The 21,619-nt window shown below is 38.7% G+C and overlaps 1 protein-coding gene across 2 annotated transcripts in view; it reads left to right on the top strand.

Moving 5' to 3' along the window:
* Positions 1-21,619, top strand: part of WDR70 (WD repeat domain 70) — a 290,555-nt gene that overhangs the window by 224,729 nt on the left and 44,207 nt on the right. For both annotated transcript variants that reach the window (XM_027605240.1, XM_027605241.1), the window contains 3 exons: positions 13,864-13,963; positions 16,812-16,896; positions 18,339-18,477. In XM_027605240.1, the coding sequence (XP_027461041.1) occupies positions 13,864-13,963; positions 16,812-16,896; positions 18,339-18,477 (324 nt within the window). The remainder of the gene's footprint in view (positions 1-13,863; positions 13,964-16,811; positions 16,897-18,338; positions 18,478-21,619) is intronic.

Raw genomic sequence — 21,619 nt, 5'->3', positions numbered from 1 at the left:
GTTATGAATGAAGGCTGGCTATCTCTTTGCCCAACACAGTTGGAAAATAAATGCTAAGTCATACCTGTTTTCTGAAATCACAGTGGTTGCAACAGTGAACCTGGACTAAGAGTGGAGAACCCTGCTGGAGAGTTCAGCTCCGATCATAAATGTTCACACTCACTCATTCTGTCTCTGTCTCTGTCTCTCACTTTTAAGCTTCCCCATTAAGGCAAAAGCCAGTTCCTAGTCATTTTGATGCCCTCTAAACCTGGCTTGTAGTCGATGCAGTAAATATTTTATGAAAGAATAAGAGGTCTCCACCTTTTCCAACTTGCAAATCATTTCAAGAACATTCCATGTGGTCTCTTCATTTATGTATCTCATTTTGTATATAATAAATAGGTCCTCGGTAAATGTGGTTCACACTGTAAATGTGGATTCTTAAAGTTTCATTATCACACTTTTATTTTATGAGGGATGATGAATAGACTTTTCAGAAACCTTTGTCAGATTATTATTGTCTTTTGGCTTTAAATTATTTCTTTTAAACAAAGGAAGGGAGGGAGGGAAAGAGAAGAAAGGAATGAAGGAAGGGAAAACATCTTGGCTGGAGCATAATTATCTTTTTGAAAAAAGTTAGAAACTTGGAAAACTGTCAACTTAGTATGAAATATATTATTTCCTTGAAACATACTCAAAAGTTCTGAGGTTCATTTGCTGTATTTATTAAGTCTGTTCCGCTTATAAGCACCATGATATGTGATGTATAACATATTATACCGTTCTGAGACTCATTGGCGTTCGTGGAGTTCAGATGTGTCTGGGAAAGAATCTGAGGCTGACCTACTTGAAAGAAAGGATCAGAAATGTGGGGAAAGAGCTTTTATCTAGTACAATAAAGAAAAGCAACTTAAACAGTCCTCCCTTCCACATCCTCCAAGAATGAGCTATTTCTAAGCATTCTCTTCTCTCACTGCAATATTGTCTGCTAGAATCATCTTATTCGGTGTTCAAGAATATATACAAGAGGGCCCCTGGGTGGCTCAGGTTGGGCGACTGACTTCGGCTCAGATCATGATCCTGGAGTCCTGGGATCGAGTCCCGCATTGGGCTCCCTGCTCAGCAGGGAATCTGCTTCTCCCTCTGACCCTCCCCCTACTCATGTGCTCTCTCTCTCTCTCAAATAAATAAATAAAATCGTAAAAAAAAAAAAGGAATATATACAAGAATGGCTACAACTGGTTGGAACCAGACTACAACTACCTAGAGACAGTGAAGATTCCAAGCGACCACAGCAAAGATTAAGAAAACGTTGCTAGATTCCTGACCTTAGGGGGAAAGCTCTCAGTTTTTCCCCATTGAGAATGATATTCACTGTGGGTTTTTCATAGATGGCTTTTATGATATTGAGGTATGTACCCTCTATCCCTTTACTCTGAAGAGTTTTGATCAAGAAAGAGTGCTCTACTTTGTCAAATGCTTTTTCTGCATCTATGGAGAGGATCATATGGTTCTTGTTCTTTCTTTTATTAATGTATTGTATCACATTGATTGATTTGTGGATGTTGAACCAACCTTGCAGCCCAGGGATAAATCCCACTTGGTCGTGGTGAATAATCCTTTTAATGTACAGTTGGATCCTATTGGCTGGTATTTTGGCGAGAATTTTTGCATCCATGTTCATCAAGGATATTGGTCTGTAATTCTCCTTTTTGATGGGGTCTTTGTCTGGTTTTGGGATCAAGGTAATGGTGGCCTCATAAAACGAGTTTGGAAGTTTTCCTTCCATTTCTATTTTTTGGACAGTTTCAGAAGAATAGGTATTAATTCTTCTTGAAATGTTTGGTAGAATTCCCCTGGGAAGCCATCTGGCCCTGGGCTTTTGTTTGTTGGGAGATGTTTGATGACTGCTTCAATTTCTTTAGTCGTTATAGATCCGTTCAGGTTTTCTGTTTCTTCCTGGTTCAGTTTTGGTAGTTTATACATCTCTAGGAATGCATCTGTTTCTTCCAGATTATCTAATTTGTTGGCGTATAGTTGCTCATAGTATGTTCTTATAATTGTTTGTATTTCTTTGGTGTTGGTTGTGATCTTTCCTCTTTCCTTCATGATTTTATTTATTTGGGTCCTTTCTCTTTTCTTTTTGAAAAGTCTGGCCAGGGGTTTATCAATCTTGTTAATTCTTTCAAAGAACCAGCTCCTAGTTTCATTGATCTGTTCTACTGTTCTTCTGGTTTCTATTTCATTGATTTCTGCTCTGATCTTTATTATTTCTCTTCTCCTGCTGGGGTTTAACTGAGAGTTCTAGAGGGGATGGGGGTGGGGGGATGGGTTAGCCTGGTGATGAGTATTAAAGAGGGCACGTACTGAATGGAGCACTGGGTGTTATATGCAAACAATGAATCATGGAACACTACATCAAAAACTAATGATATAATGTATGGTGATTAACGTAACATAATAAAATAAACAAGCATTAAAAAATATAAAAAATAAAATATAGTCAAATTATATAACATAATAAAATAAAAAAACATTAAAAAAAACTCTTGTGCCTATAAAATAATTAATTGTGAGGTTTAAAATAATATTGACCACATAAATTTAATTTGCCCATTAACACTCAAGTATAATTAGTTTCATCTTATTTTAAGACAGCACGTTTTCAAACATCTAAACTGCTCAGAATGGTTGAGAGACCTAAATGTGAGACAGGAGTCCATCAAAATCCTAAAGGAGAACACAGGCAGCAACCTCTTCGACCTCAGCCGCAGCATCTTCTTCCTAGAAACATTGCCAAAGGCAAGGGAAGCAAATGCAAAAATGAACTATTGGGACTTCATCAAGATAAAAAGCTTTTGCACAGCAAAAGAAGCAGTCCACAAAACCAAAAGACAACCGACAGAATGGGAGAAGATATTTGCAAATGACATATCAGATAAAGGGCTAGTATCCAAAATCTATAAAGAACTTATCAAACTCAACACCCAAAGAACAAATAATCCAATCAAGAAATGGGCACAAGACATGAACAGATATTTTTCCAAAGAAGACATCCAAACGGCCAACAGACACATGAAAAAGTGTTCAACATCGCTCGGCATCAGGGAAATCCAAATCAAAACCTCAATGAGATACCACCTCACATCAGTCAGAATGGCTAGAATTAACAAGTCAGGAAACGACAGATGTTGGCGGGGATGTGGAGAAAGGGGAACGCTCCTACACTGTTGGTGGGAATGCAAGCTGGTGCAGCCACTCTGGAAAAGACTATGGAGGTTCCTCAAACAGTTGAAAATAGAGCTACCCTACTACCCAGCAATTGCACTACTGGGTATTTACCCCAAAGATACAAAGGTAGGGATCCGAAGGGCTACGTGCACCCCAATGTTTATAGCAGCAATGTCCACAATAGCCAAACTATGGAAAGAGCCAAGATGTCCATTGACAGATGAATGGATAAAGAAGAGGTGGTATATATATATATATATATATATACAATGGAATATTATGCAGCCATCAAAAGGAACGAAATCTTGCCATTTGCAACAGCATGGATGGAACTGGAGGGTATTATGCTGAGTGAAATAAGTGAATCAGAGAAAGACATATATCATATGATCTCACTGATATGAGGAATTCTTAATCTCAGGAAACAAACTGAGGGTTGCTGGAGTGATTGGGGGTGGGAGGGATGGTGGCTGGATGATAAACATTGGGGAGGGTATGTGCTATGGTTAGCGCTATGAATTGTGTATGACTGTTGAATCACAGCTCTGTACCTCTGAAACAAATAATACATTATATGTTAAAAAAAAAAGATAGGAGGAAGGAAAAAATGAAGGGGGGTAGTTGGAGAGGGAGATGAACCATAAGAGTCTATTGACTCTGAGAAACAAACTGAGGGTTCTAGAGGGGAGGGTTGTGGGGGCATGGGTTAGCCTGGTGATGGGTATTAAAGAGGGCATGTACTGCATGGAGCTCTGGGTGTTATACGCAAACAATGAATCATGGAACACTACATCAAAAACTAATGATGTAATGTATGGTGATTAACGTAACATAATAAAACAAGCATTAAAAATATAAAAAATAAAATATAGTCAATATTAAATTATATGTTTATAATTAATTGAATTATATTGAAAAAATAAATAAGTGTAATTACTTTTTTTTTTTTTTAAAGAAAACATTGCTAGAGAGAATTCTTGCTCTCACAGGCAGATACAGAAAGACAAGAGAGGAGCACAGTGATCATGTGAAGTACAACACATGATAAAGCTGAATAAATTTTAGTTATTGGATTTCAGGACTAGTTTATGATGGCTATTATTTGGCAACATGCTGAGGTAGGGGTGAGAGAATCAACCTTCTTTAAAAAGTTATGCTCCTATAGTATCATCTGACTTATAATAATGCCAAACATATATAATGTTTACTATCTGTCAGGCACTGTTCACTTCCTTTCTATGTTATATTAGTTACCTTTTGCTAGCCTAACAAACTACTCTAAAACTTAGCAACTTAAACAACAAACAATTCTTGTTTCTCACTATTCTGTGGGTCAGTTGGGCAATACTTCTGGTCTGAAATGGCTAGGCTGATTTCTCCTGCGTTCTCTATTGCATCAACAGTTAACTAACAGCTGGATGGTCCTCACCCACATGTCTGGCTGTTGGCTGGATGTTAGCTGGTGCTATGGGGATGACTGGGCATGTCTCTGATCATCCAGGAAACTAGCCTGTGATTTTTTACAAGATGGCTGGGTTCCCAAAACAGCAAGAGAGCAAGTCCCAAAAAAAATGCCTCTACAGTTCTCTGCTTGTGTCTTACTTGCTAGTGTCCTCTGTTAGGCTTCTCCAAGAAGCAGATGCTAAGGCAGCATTAGATGTATAAGAGATCTATTGCCAAAACTCCTGGAAGGAAAAAAGTGAGTGGGGAGCCAGAGGAGGAGGCTAGAGAGTACCAGATGGTAATACAGGTCCAACTCCTGTGGAAGAAAGAGGGAAGGAAGGGGGGAATTTGGGTTGGCTAGGAAGAATCTCATACAGCAACACAGTTCTAAGAAAGCTTTGGCCAGGCCTGTGGGAAGTTCTTTTGCCAGAATCACCTTAAGGCTTTATTAATCTGCTCTAGCTATGATCTGTCATTCATCACAGCAGCTACAATTGGGACTACTACTTGATTAAGTCTGTAGTCAGCAATCCCTTTGTGGAAGGACTAGGAGAATTATTGCTCCACTGAGTAGCACTGTTTTTGTTTTGTTTTGTTTTGTTTTAAGGAATCTAGCTACCTCTGTAGTCGGTAGGCTCCTGATCTGAAAATAGACTTAGGTATGGGAATAGAGCAAGGAATCATAACTTTTTGTTGGGGTGACCACCTTCAGCCTCCTCTTCCTCTGTTCATCTCTCTTTTTGATGGTAGAAATTAAGCATTACCTTTATTGTCTGCCCATGCCTTCTGCCCCTAGGAATGCTCTATTCTGTCAACCTCCACAACTCCCTGCACATCAAGCCCCCTTGCCTATCTCTCTGACTTTGCCAGTCATTATACTTTACATTATAGTAATCGCAGCCTGTTGGCTTCTAGTAATTAAGCACTGCAACCTGGCTGTTATTACTTTGGGCCTCATCATCCCTGTGGATGTTAATTTTAATGGTCTGGCTCCGTGACATTAGCCCTGGGCTGTAGGTGGAGAGCTGCCATTGAACTTGTTGGTGATGCTGGCTCTCTCCCCTGTGCTTGCAGATGTTCCCTGTAAATGGTGGTTCTTTGGGGTTCTCCCATGAAAAATAATAATCTGTGTTTTCTGGCCTGATACAACATAACCATTCCAGTATGCCCACTTCCCCAGGCCTTCTTACCCTTTTCTCTGTCCTCTTCTAGGGCAATCAGGGTGTTTTTATTTTACTCAACATTGGCCATCACTTTTCCAGGCCTCTGATAGCATCCTAGCAGCTTGTTTGCCCCATCCCCTAGGTTCCTTTTCCAAAATCTGCCCCCCCACATCAAGGAATCCTGCCTATCTAGTCTTACATCAAAGCCCCCTCGATTAAGCATCTTCACACTTTAAACTCAAGGCTCCTCCCAGTAGCTGCTCTCTGATTCTTGCATTCTTTTGGTGTGTAATCTCTTTCCTCCTTTCAGCCTCCACCTCCCCTCACCTCCCCAGGTGAGTAATCCTGGAATTCAACCCTAGTTATTAGCCTAGCAGCCAGGAGAGGAGGATGTAGGGGAAGGTCCTCCTGGGGGAGGGACAGTTGTAGCATCTTCCAACACAAAGGAAGTTCTAGCTCTTCCTAGGGCAAGAGTTGGCCATCTCTCTAAGCTGTGAGAGTTCCAGGGGCATCTGCAGATCCAGCATTCTATGGACATCCATCCAGATATCCTATCCTTATGTTTCAGAGTCTCAGGTTTTCCCAACTAGAGCCCTGACCTTAGAATAACAGACCTGCCTTGGTTGAGCATTTAATGTCTCTGGAGCTGTATAAATCTGACTACCAGATCGCTTTTGTTTGTTGCTCAGCTCTGTCTGTTCTTCCACTGCAGGAGATGAGGGCCTCTTTGAAAAGTACCACAGTTGGCCCTCTGTCTCTCCCACATAGTCTTTAACTGTTAATGGCCTTCAGTTTCTCATTAGCCCTCTGTAGCATATCAGTAAGACTTAGCAGTAGCCAGCCAACACTATTATCTTTGTAGGCATTGCTCCTTCCATATCTTTTAAATGCCTAAGACATTGTACCCACAAGGGCATTCCCCTATACCAGGAAGTTTTCCCAGGTCACTTCCAGTGAAATCTGTAGCAGTTGAACCAATACCAAGCGCTAGAGTGTATCTGCACCTCATAGTCCACTTAGAAAAATGTCCTCTCTACCTATCAGGCAATGAATGAGCCAGTCCCACATTCTTATCTTACCCCGATGTTGTTGGATCCCTCATGGCACCGCTTGTGTTAGTCTGGGTGGAAGAAAAGAAATAAAAAGAAACTGATATATGTCTACACTGTGGATGAATCGCAGAAACATTATGCTAAGTGAAAGAAGCCAGTCACAAAAGATAGCATATTGTGTAATTTCATTTATATGAAATGTTCAGATAGGCAAATATACAGAGACAAACTAGAGTAGCAGTTGCTTGGGGCTGAGGGGTTAGGGGCAGATGGGGGAGTGATTGCTAATGTCTATGGGGTTTCTTTTGGGAGGTGATGGAAATGAACTAAAATTGATTGTGGTGATGGTTGCCCAACTCTCTGGAAATACTAAAATCAGTGAACTGCATACTTTAAGTAGGCAAATTCCATGGTATATGAATTATATCTCAATAAAAAATGTTATAGTAAAAGAAAAGAAAACAGAGGGCTGTGCAGAAAGACTCTTAGACTATAGCACAATGTCAAAGTTTCATTCAGACTACTTAGGAGTCCTTTATCCCCTGTGCTCAGTCATTGGCTGGGAGCAGCCCTTGGAAAGCCCGGCTGAGTGACAGAGGGAGGGGGAGTGGCAGTCAGTTATGATTTTTACCGTGGGAAATGTGACAGGCACATTTTCATGGCTGCATGTCTTGTAAGCCCAAACAAGTCACACGTCCATACCCAGAGCCCAGGTTTTGAGAAGTGAATGGCACATCTTGATGAAAAGAACAGCAAAGTTATATTGCAAAGGAGTGTGCCACGCTTGCATCAACTCATTAAATTCTCCCAACATCTGACATGGGTACTATTATTATTTTCATTTAATAGATGGCAGAGGGGGGCATAGGGAGATTAGTTCGCCCAAGATCATACAGATGGTAAGTGGTGAAGCCTGGATTTGAACTGGTCAGTCTGGCTGCATCGTCGGTGCTTTTTATGGTGATGCCATATTTTCATACAATATATGAATTTGAATATCACAGAATCAGTTGGAGAGGTGTTATTGTCCGTTTCTCCTCACTAAAATGAAGGCTTTGTGGCAGAAGGGAATGGGAAAGCATGTTCATATGAAAGTTCCTATTCTTTTGTATACATTCTCAATCTCCTTACTATAGGTCTCCCAAATCAGAGAAACAGGAGTGAATTATGTTCAGTCTAGACCAATATTTATTCTGTTCTTAATCTTGCCATTTAAAAAAATCCTGACATATTTTTAATCCTGGTATAGTAAGTAACTCTAACATGTGATTGAAAATATAGAGTTGCTTGGTTATTGAAAATAGATTCCCAATGAGAAAGAAATTTTTTATCTATTGAGGGGGTCCTAGGAACAGACTTGAGAGGACAGTCAAATGTTAGTACCTCTCATCTGTTAGGGAGCCCTGCATTTGCTTCATCTTGCTCTTGGAGTTTGTGTTCTGGTAGCACAGTTACATGTCAGCAACTTTCTGAAAAGAGGTAGCTACTCCAGAGTTAATAAATGTGTGGTACTGACATAAGGCAGGGATTAGTAGGTCAAATGTAACTCAGTGTCTTTGGGAGTTGAGGAGAAGGGGAGGGGTGGGAAGATGTGTAGGGTGTGTTATTTTAAAGATTTTATTTTATTTGTTTGACAGAGAGAGAGAACACAAGCAGGGGGAGTGGGAGAGGGAGAAGCAGGCTTCCTGCCAAGCAGGGAGCCCGATGCGGGCCTCGATCCCAGGACCCTGGTATCAAGACCTGAGCCAAAGGCAGACGCTTAACGACTGAGCCACCCAGGCGCCCTAGGGTGTGTTATTTTAAAAATTAACAAACTGAGAAACAGAAAGATTAAGCAATTTGGCCAGGGTCAAACTAAAATGTATTGGATTGAAAATTTAGATGAAGTCAGCTTGGCTGTAGGACCAGTAGTCTTTCCATTAAAATTTTCTCTATTTTCAGCCTAGCAACTCATTTAAATTCCCTCATTTAAAATAGTATATTCCACTGTCTCTATTAATTACAGAACGTGTTTTGATCATTTTGAGGGCTGTCAGTCCTCTTTCATTGATTGACACACACTAGAACAATGAAGATACTGGGATCTAGGCAGCCAGCCCCTGGATGTAAACTCAGTGACCATCAGTAGCACCACAGAATGTTTGGATTATGTTTATGATTTCAGGAATGGTATATTTAAGACTTTGTGGAAGATGTCCTATTTTTCTTTGAGAATTTTACAGGCTGCATTAGAGAAGTGAAAAACTAGAATTAGCATAGCCACAGAAGATGGGGCCAGGAGTCATAAGTAGATATTGGAATTCTAGGAAGGAGTCTTGGACTCAGTTTAAGTGTTCCCAGTTAGAGCCACCCAGAAATGGACTGATGTTGCTTGGAAGGTAATGAGTTCTGTACTGCCAGAGGCTCCTGACCCTTTTACCAGTTGGAGTTTGTGTGGTATGATCTCAGGAGAGGGGCTTTAAAACTCTAGCATTTGTGCTTGCATTTTCCATCACTATGAATCTGAGACTTGATACTCTCCAAATCGTAACGTAAGGCCCTCCTAAGAATAGGAAACCTGTATAAAGGCGTTAATAATCTCAGCTTCCCTGAAGAACGATGTTCTTTGCCTAGGATGATCATAAAATCAGTTAAAGGAGAAGTCACAGTTCCAGATTTCCCAAGTTATGCCAGAAGTGTTTTCAGTCAGGTTGACTGAGTGTAAGGGTGTTTGTCATCATGACTGTCCAAGTGTTGATATTTTATGTAAGTTTAAGATCACCTCTGGCTATCATTTTATTTCATTAGAATAAACTTTTATTATTGGTTAAAGTGAAGTTAATAATTGAAGAGCACTTAGGACATAAAATCCGTGAGCTGTGCATCTGAAGTGAGGGCATTTTGTCTTTTTATTTTATTAGGTCCTTTTCTTTATTTTTTATTTTTTTTAATTTAATTTTATTATGTTATGTTAGTCCTTTTAAAAGAGGAAATGATTTAGATTATTTTGAGTGTAATCTCTTTTGAAATCTTAATTATTAATATGCAGCCATTTGTTACTATAAAAGAGTGCTGCACTGAGATGTAAATTGATATGGCAATAGGAACTATGGGAAGTCAGAAAGACAAGGTGGGGTTTGTTTTGTGGCAAATATTCGCACATTTTGCATTATAAATAATGAATTGTAAAAATTTCAGAACACCCAACCTCCAATATAGTGGCCCTTTAAAGTAGTACCTAAATGAGGAGACATTAAAGTGTGGCAGATGAATATTTGGTAAAGTTCTTTCTTACTAGATTAAGGCAAAATCACCTGTAGTTGTAATCCCTTATTCCTGTTCAGTTCCTTGTATTACAGTTATACTATTACCTGTTAGATCCAGTAGAATCTTAAGTTTTGAAACAGAGCACTTTCTCTGTGCATGAGTACCAGATGGCTGTATGCCTTTAAACCCTAGAATCCCACTCAGGGCAGTAAAAAGAGGAAGCAAGACCAATTTAGGGAACAGCAGACTCGCAGCCTCATCTCACCCCTTCTCTGAGCAAGGGTGAGAATTAGATTATTACAGGGAAAAACCTCTTGCCATGGGGCTCCTGCTGAAGTTTATATGATATGATTCCTTTGTACCTTTTAAGGTTCTTTAGCCCCCTTTACTGGTCTATGTATATATACACATCTATGTGTATGTGTTTATTTATGTGTTCAAATGTTGGCATTCAAAATCTGTTTTGTCCTATTAATAATAAAAAGTACATATTGATCAGTTTGTTGAATTATAAAATATTATATATACTAGTTTTTGTCTTTTCCTTAAGAATCACAGAGCTGTCAGTGACCCTAGAAATCATCTGGTGCAATCCATTTATTTTACAGCAGATAGACTTGTGATCTGGAGAGACTAATTTGTCCCCAATCGCACTGCTAGTTTTTACTAAGCGAAGTCTAGATTTTCTATCTCCTGGTCCTGGCCCAGTTTTACTATAGTGCACTGCCTTACCACTCCTGAAATGACTGGTCTTCCTTCTCTTTAGATGTGTATATATATTTATGAGCATTAAAAATAAACAAAACATTTAAAACAAGTAAACAAAAAACTAAGTTAATTTCACTGAGAGGCCAAATGTAAGTACAGACTTTTTGGTAAGTTGCTACCAATACAGTATCTTTCACAAGTTCTATTTAGAGTTTAGTAGTTGATGACTTGATGAAATATGACCAAGTGGCAAATTTTCCTAATTGAGTTTAGTAGCAGAGTTTTGTTTTTCTGAGCCAAATATTCCCAATCTATTCTCCACATGTGTTCAGAATGATCTTTTTAAAATAAGCAAACCTAGTCACATTATCCTCTGAGTAATCTCCATTAAGCAGCTCCCTTTTGCCTTCAGGATAACATCTAAGCCCTTACCATGGCCTACAAGGCTCCTGGTGATTGAGGCCCTGCTCCACCATTCCCCCACTTCTCCTTTCCCTCCAGTCGTGGTTAGTTTCTTTTAGTTCTTTGACTGCAACTAGCTCTTTTACCTTTATGCACGTTAGCTTTCTATTGCTTCATAACAAATTACCACTAATTTAGTGCCTTAAAAAAAAAACCCAATTTATTATTTCACAATTTCTGTAGGTAAGATGTCTGGCATGGTGTGGTGGGATTCTCTTCTTAGGGTCTCATCAAGCTATAATCAAACTGTTGGCCAAGGCGGTGGCTCTCATCGGGGGCTAAGAGTCCTCTTTCAAACGCACTGGTTACTGGCAGCATTCAGATCCCCATTTCCTTGACACGTCTTTAGAGTCAAGAGTGGCATTTCAAACACTTCGGATTCTTCTAGTCTCTCTTACTCTCTGTCTTGTCTCTGTGGCTTTCTCTTCTATCCTCAGCCAGGAGAAAGTTCTGCTTTCAGGGTCTCATGTGACTACTTCAGCCCCACCTGGATAATCCAGGATAATCTCCCTCTTTTTAAGGTTAACTAGTTACTAACCTTAGTTATACCTGCAGAGTCCCTTTTGCCATGTAGACTGACATGTTTATGGTCATGACACCAGGGGATGGAGATCATGGGGGTCAAAATTCTGCCTACTACAACACAGTACCCTGTGACTGGAATACTCGTTCTTACCTCTGCATCCTGCTCCTTCATCTGCTAACTTGTACTTTCATCCACTGGGTCTCAGGATTTCTTTTTGCCCCTCTCTCCTCCCCCACCCCCCATTCTCAGGTTTGGATTAGGTACCTCTCCTCAGTGCTCACTTACTACTCTTCACATCCCCCTTGTACTACTTGTGACTTCTTACGCTTACCCGTATTCTTTCAGGGGACTGTCAATTCTCTAGGGAGAAAAGCCATGTTTATCTTGTTTATCATGTTTATCTTGGCACATTGTGTTTCCCTGTTTAACCTTGTGTCTTGATGCCCAATTAAAAGAAAAGTGGAATCAGTAAATTATTTGTACCCATGGAAGGTGGAAGCATGAGCACCATGTTTAATACAAATTTCTAAGACTGTCAGAGGAAGAGAAAGGACAAATTTAAGTCAAGCTATACAAATTATTAAAAACAAAAACGAGGGGTGCCTGGGTAGGTCAGTCGTTAAGTGTCTGCCTTCAGCTCAGGTCATGATCCCAGGGTCCTGGGATCGAGCCCCGCATCGGGCTCTCTGCTCAGCGGGGAGTCTGCTTCTCCCTCTCTCACTGTGTCTCTCTCTGTCAAATAAATAAATAAAAATCTTAAAAAAAAGAAAAACAAAAAGCACCAAAAAACCCAGCCTGCTTTTGTGAGGTAATGAGGTGCTCCTCATTACTGGAAGCTTTTAGGTGGAAGCTCACTGACAGGGTGTCAGGGATATTGGTGGGAGGCTAACAGACATGAGCTCTGTTTTGTGACTCATGATTGTTACGGTTGACGTAAGACCTAAGGAGATGGAGTCACTTGTATTCCTATCCCTGTGGCTCCCACGAGAGACCTACATGCTCTTATCACTAGCAGTGTGCCTTGTCCATTCACTGGAATTATCCAGCTTGGTGGAGCTAGGATAATTGACTCCCTAGTATCCTGTGCTGGTTACTGAATCATAACTAAGTGACAAGATTAGTATAGTAGAGTTACTTTTCTAAGTCATTAACTGTGAAGAAGCAACATTCGAAGTAAAAAAACTATTAACATACATCACTAGAGAAGGAGTAGAGTGTAGTGTTTAAGAGTGGGCCTTTTGGTTCAAACACCCAGCTGTACCACTCACTAGCTCTGTGACCTTAACTCAGGTACTGAAGTCTTTGTGGTTCAGTTTCCTACTCTGTAAAATGCAGGTGGTAATAGGAGAGGCTAACTTGTAAAGTGATTGAGAGAATTACGTAGACAAGATAGTAAAGAGTAGAATACATATAGGGTATGATTAGCATTGTGTCAGGGTTAGTTCTTCCCCTCTTCCTCCTCCGCAACAACATTATCCTCCAGGCACATTAAAGAGCGTTCAAGACCTACAAGCACATGCACAGTGTCTGGCATATACTAGGAATACAATGATAGATGTGTATATATATTTTAAAGTAGGCACCGTGCCCAGCATGGGGCTTGAACGCACAATGCTGAGATCAAGAGTCACACGCTTTACTGACTGAGCCAGCCAGGCACCACTACAGTGATATTTTTGATTTAATAAATAATATGTTCATTTGTAATCTTTATTCATATTTTTCATTTTTATTTTATTCATATTTATGATAGGAAGTGGTCCCAATAACTTTATGCTGTAAGAACTAAATACTGTGTTAGTCTTGTGTTGCTCAGAGCTTGCTAAGGGAGTCTGAAAAATGGGACTTAATCTCTTTTTATTATTAAAGCAAATGGATGTTTTTAGAAACCTTTTGAATTATTTTCCAGAATAAAGAAAACTATAGTCAAGTAAAATTCTTATTTTACATATATCATTTTCTGGATGATAAAGTAAAATACCCTTGCCACAAAAATGTTCTCATTGGAATTCAGATGAGATGTTAACACTTTGCTTGTCTTTGAAAACAGGTTCATCCTAAATTCCACTATAAACAGGCTCATGACCCAGGCACAGACACTTCTTGTGTGGCTTTTTCCTATGACGGTAATGTCCTTGCCTCTCGTGGAGGTAGGTTAAAAACTTTCTTTTGGATGTGTTTCTGTATTTAAAAATGATCATAATTAACAAATGTTACACTAATGTCCTAACAGTAAACCTAGCTGTGCTTTTGTTAGTGCTCCTTTGCCAGTCTTTTTTTTTTTTTTCCATTAAAATGCATTTCTGACTTGGCAGTATTGTTTTCTTAAAAAAGGTATCAAATAAAATTTAGAAAATATGTACTTTTTGGCCTAAGTTTTTATTTTAGCTTCAAATTCCATCAGAGTTTAAAGCCTCCGAGGATGACTTATGGAATTTTGTAGATGATGTTCTATATTCTTCCTATATCATTTTATAACTTAGACTCTTCTGTTGGCTTACCACTGATTTTTTTTTTCAGTTTGAACACTGTACCTCAATTCAGTTAAAAAAGAAGTTGCGTACCTGAATGTTAGTTTTTAAACGGCTACATAGTTCTGTATGACCATATTATGTTTATTTACCCACATTCATGAGGTTAAATATGGGTTTCTTCTTGCTGAATCTTTCTCACATGGATGAGCTAAGTGTTGAAAGAAGGAAACAAGAGAAGAGTAAGGGCAGTTTATGAGCAGAGCATTACAGGAAGTATGGGGCATGACTGAGGGTCTTCCTGTAGGCCCATTTGTGGGGAGGGAAAAGAAACAGTAGAGTGAGTAGATTGGAGCCATTACAGATGGTTTCAAATATCACATAAAGGATTTAGTTTTTATTCTGTAGGCCATGTTAATCTAGCAACACTGCATTCGGCCATTCACTCACTCAGCCATTCTATGTTGAGCAACTACTCTGAGCAAGCATTGTGCTAGGTGCTGGGTCTAAACTGTGAACATCATAGACAGTGTTCCTTTCCTGAAAGAATGTGCAACCTGGTGTAGAGGGTAGTGGGAGTGAGGAGAAGATGGAGAGACTTGGCCCAGCTTTTGCTCAGGTCAGCCATTCCATGTCTGTGTACCTTGGGAACTGCATCAGATTCTCTTTCCTCTGAGGAAGCCTTGTTTGTTATATCCAAACTACCCCCACTTACATAATTGTAAAACATCAAAGCACATGTATTTTCTATTTATGGTATACATGGGAAAGGGGGCAGTCTGTATAAAATATGTATTTGGTCCATCAATTCTAACCTATTTGAGTCCTGAGATGACTTTTTTTTTTAAGATTTTATTTATTTATTTGACAGAGAGAGACACACAGTGAGAGAGGGAACACAAGCAGGGGGAGTGAGAGAGGGAGAAGCAGGCTTCCTACGGAGCAGAGAGCCCGATGTGGGGCTCGATCCCAGGACCCTGGGATCATGACCTGAGCCAAAGGCAGACGCTTAACGACTGAGCCACCCAGGCGCCACAAGAGATGACTCTTAATTAAGACTATATATACTCTTTACTTACAGATAGTGGTTCTTACCCCAAGAGTGTGTATCTGAATCTTTTGAGAAAGTTTTTCAAATGATAAATGTTTCACTTAGAAATTCTCACATTTACTCTTGCAGCTTTAGAATGGTGAACCCAAATCTCCAATGTGGAGTGGAGAGACAAGAGAGGAATAAGTGGGAAGCATAGTTTGAAAATTCCTCTCAGAGGATTCTAAAACAGGCCAGCCCCAAACCAGTTGATAATTACTAGAAGTATTGGACTAACCTCAGTTCAGTCAAAGCCATTTTGGTGACAATTCTTACCTTCCCTTTCCATCCTATAATAACTGTTGGGTAACATGTCGCCAACACAGTACGTATAACGTATTCCATCATTTTTCTTCCTGGGTGTATAGAATATGGCAGATAGAAGTGTATTCAGCAGAGTCCCCAGGTGTTGTAAGGTACTCCTGCTAGTTCCAGAACCTGTCAGGTTAGCTAAACTGTTTAATGCAGATTAATGTTTTCTTATTGTTGAGAATTATGAGGATATGTAATCTTTTTTTAAGACTAAAAGCAAAAAAAAAAAGGTGAGTCTTACAAAGTCTTTCCATTTTAAGCAGGTCCCCAGTCCAGCCAATTGTGGATTAGTGCACCTGCCAAAAGTTGGGTTTCAGAGGAAGGGTCACTTGGGAGAGAATGGAGATTTTTATTGAAATCTCCACTCAGCTCACTTGCACCTGATACTGATTCTTTATTGGACCCAAGGGGTTGAGGCAGGTCTCAGCTGTGGACGCTGGGGAGCAAGAACAGCAAAGACATTAGTTATATGAGTTTTGGCTTTCATTCTCGTCAGGAATATCAGTTAGTAGCCCTATAGAAATAGAAAAACAGCGATTCTTAGAAGAATATTCATTATACTTTAAAGAGCTTTTGGAAAAGCTGTACTTCCCGGCAACATGAAGAATGATAGCCGCAGGTAGAGTTACACTGGTGGGAAGGGAATCACATGGCTCAGTCTCATTAATGTTAATGGATAGCTTCATCTACACACCAGTGGGAGAAAGAGTGTTGTGAACTGAACTATTTTCAGTCCTGATGGTTGTTAAATTAATATCTTCTTAAGAAGGCCGGTTATGCTCAACTATACCATTGGGGGACTACCAGCTGCTTTCAAATCACTCCTTAGAGTAGATTCTCCAGGGTTCCTTCTAGCCTACAGATGCTACATCAGTGTGAAAATTTATTTCTAGAAGGCCAGTTCATTATCATAAATCTTTCTACTGTTCTCACATCCACTACTTTCAAGCTGCCCAGTTAAAACAGTAAAATACACTTATGTGCATCTTTCTTTCCCCTTCCTTCCTTCCTTCCTTCCTTCCTTCTTTCCTATAGTTATACACTAAGTTTAGCAAACTCTAAACTTAGAACTAGTTTTTTGCACAATTCACTTTCTTTTTTTTTTCTTTTTCATTCCTCTGTCAGGTGATGATACATTGAAATTATGGGACATCCGACAGTTTAATAAACCACTTTTTTCAGCCTCGGGTCTTCCTACCTTGTTCCCAATGTAAGTAGCATATTTTAAATAATTGATAAATGTAAGAGAATGGAAAAGAAATTTCTTCACTTTAATTTATGTTATATGTCTTTTAAAAAGGGACAGGAAGAGTATTTGAAATCTGTTTTTTGAAAGATGCATTTTATTTTTCCCTTCTGCTTGCACATTCTTCAGACCATAAAATTTTTTTGAAGTTGAAATCATATATGTTCATGTGTTTCTCTGTGTGTATGCACACATAGGTCTTGGGGTACTAAAAATATTTTAAGAGATTGAATTGTTCTTTTAATATGTATAAATGACAGGGTAGGCTTGCATATTTGTTGTCTTTTAAAATTTGAACCCCATTCCATCAAAGCAATATTTCATAGTTACTGAGCATTACTATATATCATTTTCTCAAGTTTTCCTTATCATCATTCCGGTCAATAATTCAGTATACTTCACTTGGTCAGAGTATCTTGCTCTAGGTAGCTGAACACCATTATCTCCATTCTATTAAGTTGACAACTGAAGGATTTAAAGATTTTTCTCAAGCAGCTGAGCTGGGATTTGAACTTTTTAAGTCCTACAGTTGGTGCCTAAGTAAAACTTCCTATTTTTGTAGAAATAAAATTTCACATCTGTGTTAAATAATGACCAACAGGGAGAGCGTGAAGGTGATGGAACCGTCAAATGGAGGAAACTGTGTAATAGCAGAGCCCTGACTCTAGCGCGGTCTGTTGCCCATGGCACTTATCTGTTAAAACAAACAGATGGACAAACAAACATGAATTTATAGCTGATGAGAATTTTTTGAGCTATTATGCCTGCTGCAAGCTATGCTAACTACATAACTTCTTTGGATCATGTCTTAGATTATTCACAACCAGGTGGCCAGATCTCTAATAACAAGGGCTCTTGAATCATAGCCATCAATTAGGTTCCAGCAGTTCAACCTGTTCCTCATTTCATGGTCCTTGACTTGACAAAACTCCAATTATTTGGGGATGGTGGCTAGTGGTGGTAAAAAATAATTCCAAAACTGGACAAAATTATCACTATTTAGACATTAGTCATACAATGTTTCTTTGTCTATAGCACTGTCAAGGTCTATCTTGAGTTTTTCCCACACTTTCTATACATTAAAATATACAGTGTGTAGAAGTTAGAAGCATAGATTCTGCAATCAGACTGCCTGAGTTCAAGTCCCAGCTGCGCTACCTACTTTTGTGGTCTTGGGAAGGGTTTCTTTAATCTCTCTCTGCCTCAGTTTCCTCATCAGTAAAATGGGGATAATAATGTCTACCCCATAGGATTATTGTGAAGATTAAGCAAACTAATATAAGTGCTTAACTTACTGTGAGCCCTCTATAAGAGTCACCTCTTGTTACATTGGTGTTGTTTATATTTTATTTAACTCATTGCTGTAGGGTCATAAGCTTATGCTTACACGCTGTTTTTGTCTGTAGGACTGACTGCTGTTTCAGTCCAGATGATAAACTCATAGTCACCGGGACATCTGTTCAAAGGGGATGTGGCAGCGGCAAACTTGTTTTCTTTGAGCGCAGGACTTTCCAAAGGGTGTATGAAATAGACATCACGGATGCGGTATGTAAATTCTTCTCTCCTCAGCCTTGAGAATGAAGTGAGGTTTGCCTCTTAGTCATCTTTTGTTTTGGTTTTAGTTTTTAAATAGAACATAAGTCCTGGCTTCTGTGGTGCAATGGTAGCTACTTTTTTTTACCAACACAGGAATTATTAGTATGTTGCAGACTGGCTGATCTATGCTTTCCCTTCCTCTGACCCAGTATTTCCCATGGGCCCACGCTTCAGTCAGAATTTCAGCTGGGCCAGGGACAGTTGCCCCTCTGCCAACTGGTTTGAGGAAAGCAGAAGCTGATCATCACATAGGATACAGAAAGAAGTGTCCCATAAGGCACATGTTTGTGAGGATTCAGGGATTGTGGACAGAAGTGAAAATTATGCCTTTAGAAAGTGATGAATTGTATCATTGTTTCCTAAACCTTGAAAACTTTGACAGAATTCTGCTTGCCAGAGTTGTCATTGAGGTTAGACTCAGCTTCCACTAAGCTTAATTTCTATTTAGTTATTTGGAAGTTTAAAACATTTCACAGTTAACTTCTGCATCTAAAGAAACCCATTAGTTTTCTTTACATATTTATGTAAGCACTATAAGCACTAAAACACCGGCATGCATGCATGCATTGATTCACTGATTCATTCATTCCTTTCCTGAGACTGTAATACAGTAATAGTGAAGTTTCCCAGAGGAAAATCTGAATTCCTTTGTAGTCTTTTAGAGTATGTATTAGTATTTAGAAGGTAAGGTAAATCATTGTTATTTTCTGAGTATGAAATAGACCGATTAATGTCTGTGTAAATTTTCTTTGGCTTACTGTCAAAGCCTTTAGTAATATCCTGTATCTTAAACAGCGCCCTTCTGTAGACTTCTCCAGTTGTTTCAGCTCTTTGCAGTTGGGACATATTATGAACTTACATGATTCAGACAATTGAACAACTGTTTTTAAATCACTAGTCAAAAGCTCCTGTCTCTAATGTTCTGGTATTACTGTGGAGTCTTAATTTGTAGGCCCTAAATTTGAAACCGTGGTATAGTTATTTTAACTAACTATAGTTAGTTAACTAACTATAGTTAAAGACAATGAAATAAATAACAATGAGACTAATTCTAGATGAGTACTTAGGTTTTATAGATTCTAATCTCATGATGTAATTTGAAATGTGCCAGCGCTAATAATAATTTTTGGGGGGAACATCCAAGAGCCAACTTAAACACTAGAATCAAAGAAAAACATTCTTGACTCTATCAACTTTAATCTCAAAAAATAAAATTATTATAATTGGTTGTTCCAGAAGTAAGCTGTGTTCTGTTATGCCTCTCAATGACAATACATTTCAGTATTACTCATGGTATTATGGTTTTAAATTATAATTAAAATTGAAACCTAAATAAAATTGCACTTTTAAGACACCGTATGTTTTTGTAGTGTATAGAACATGCTGGTTGCTTTTCTAGCTAGATCTTTTCCTCCATAGTACTTACTGCCATTGCATCTATTATATGTTTGTTGTCTGTTTCCTTGCACCAGGATGTAAGCCCACTAGAGCAGGAACTTGTCTGTTGTGTTCACTGTGATCTCCTCAGTGCTTAGAACAGTGCCTAACACATACTTGTTGAATGAGTGAATGGTATACTTGGCAAGTACATGTAATGCATACTGTACAGCACAGGTATGTCTTTGGAGAGTGAGGCAGGAGAGAAGGATCTAGAGATGGAAGGGTAAACTGATCTTGTATACCATAATAAGAAGGTGACTTTATCTTCTCTTTTTTGTTTGTGTGTGTGTTTGTTAAAGCAAGGGAATGGCACAGTCTGATTTAGGCTTTAGAACAGATAATTTTTATTGACGTGTGAAGGTTAGATTTACAAGATTTGGTGTTGTGTCTGAAGGCTGAGGTTTATTACTTGAGAGACTGGGCCAGTGTTCCCCAAGATTAAAAAAAAGAAAAGGAAAGGAAAAAAGCAGATTTTGGAAGAAATACACTGCATTGTTGTTGATATGTTGTGCTTGAATACCTGCAGGGCCTCTGGGTGGAGATAGTAGGCAGATAGGTAAGTGAGTTTGGTGCTTAAGAGAAAGAAGACACAGTTTTGGGAGAAATCTTTACAGTTTATAGTTGAAATATTGGTTGCTGATTAGTTTGATTAAGGAAAGGGCAAAAAGGATGGAGAACATGAGCCCTAGGAAACCTGAACGTTTAAGGGATGAGCAAATGAAGAGAAGCAAACAAAGGAGAATGGTCATTAAGTAAATGGAATATACCTTCTGTTGAATTGTCTTGGAAAAGTCAGAAAACAGATTTTGAGATCCATATTAATAGACAGATGAAGAGAAAACTTCAAATAGGGACAAAAGTGCCACAGCACTTTGAAGCAGCCTTTTAAATAATTGATTTAGGATCTGTTTGATTGCATTTTGTTGTTAATATCAGACAACATTGTTTTTGTTTACATAGTAGAATTGTATGTTAAAAGAACTTTAAAATGCCCCTCTGATCTAAAGTTTTAAGTCTTGGAATATAAGAAAATAAATGTATTCTTTGGAATGGATAAAGAAGGTGGACATTTTGCTTGAAGGGCCAAAAATATCTCTTATTTTATTGTATTTTTGTCATTAAAAACCAGAATAGTCGTTTCTTTTGGAAATACTGCACTCTGCTGTAGTAAAATACATACTATGTTGAGTTTTAATTTACATAAAAGGCAACATCTCATTCTTAATATCAGCATTTAGTGGTGTGCTTGCTTGATTAGACACAGACAACGGTGGCTTTAGGTCTATCCTAGTTGAGTCCTTTTACTTCAGTAAAGTATGAGTGATTTATTCTCACACCCTCTTCTAAAATAAAATAAATCCCTGAGTAGTTACATTTTAGAATGCCAAGCGCCACATGTATATGGAGCCAAACATTGTTTTCAGTCAGGGATATTAAAAACTCTACAGTTGCCTAATAACTAAAAACTATACTACAAGCTTCACAATAAATAGCTTTCAAAAATATAAAATAAAAGTTTAAAAATATTTTCCCTATTTATTTTTGAAACAAACTTAAAGGAAAAACTGGTTTTAATTCCATTCTCTGTATTGTTACATACTCTGAAAATTTTTTTCTCTTCAACGTAGAGACTCTTTTCACTAGGAGTTGA

Source organism: Zalophus californianus, chromosome 5 (assembly GCF_009762305.2).
Source record: "Zalophus californianus isolate mZalCal1 chromosome 5, mZalCal1.pri.v2, whole genome shotgun sequence".
Taxonomy (NCBI): Eukaryota; Metazoa; Chordata; class Mammalia; order Carnivora; family Otariidae; genus Zalophus; species Zalophus californianus.
This window is presented reverse-complemented; position numbering and strand designations above follow the sequence as displayed.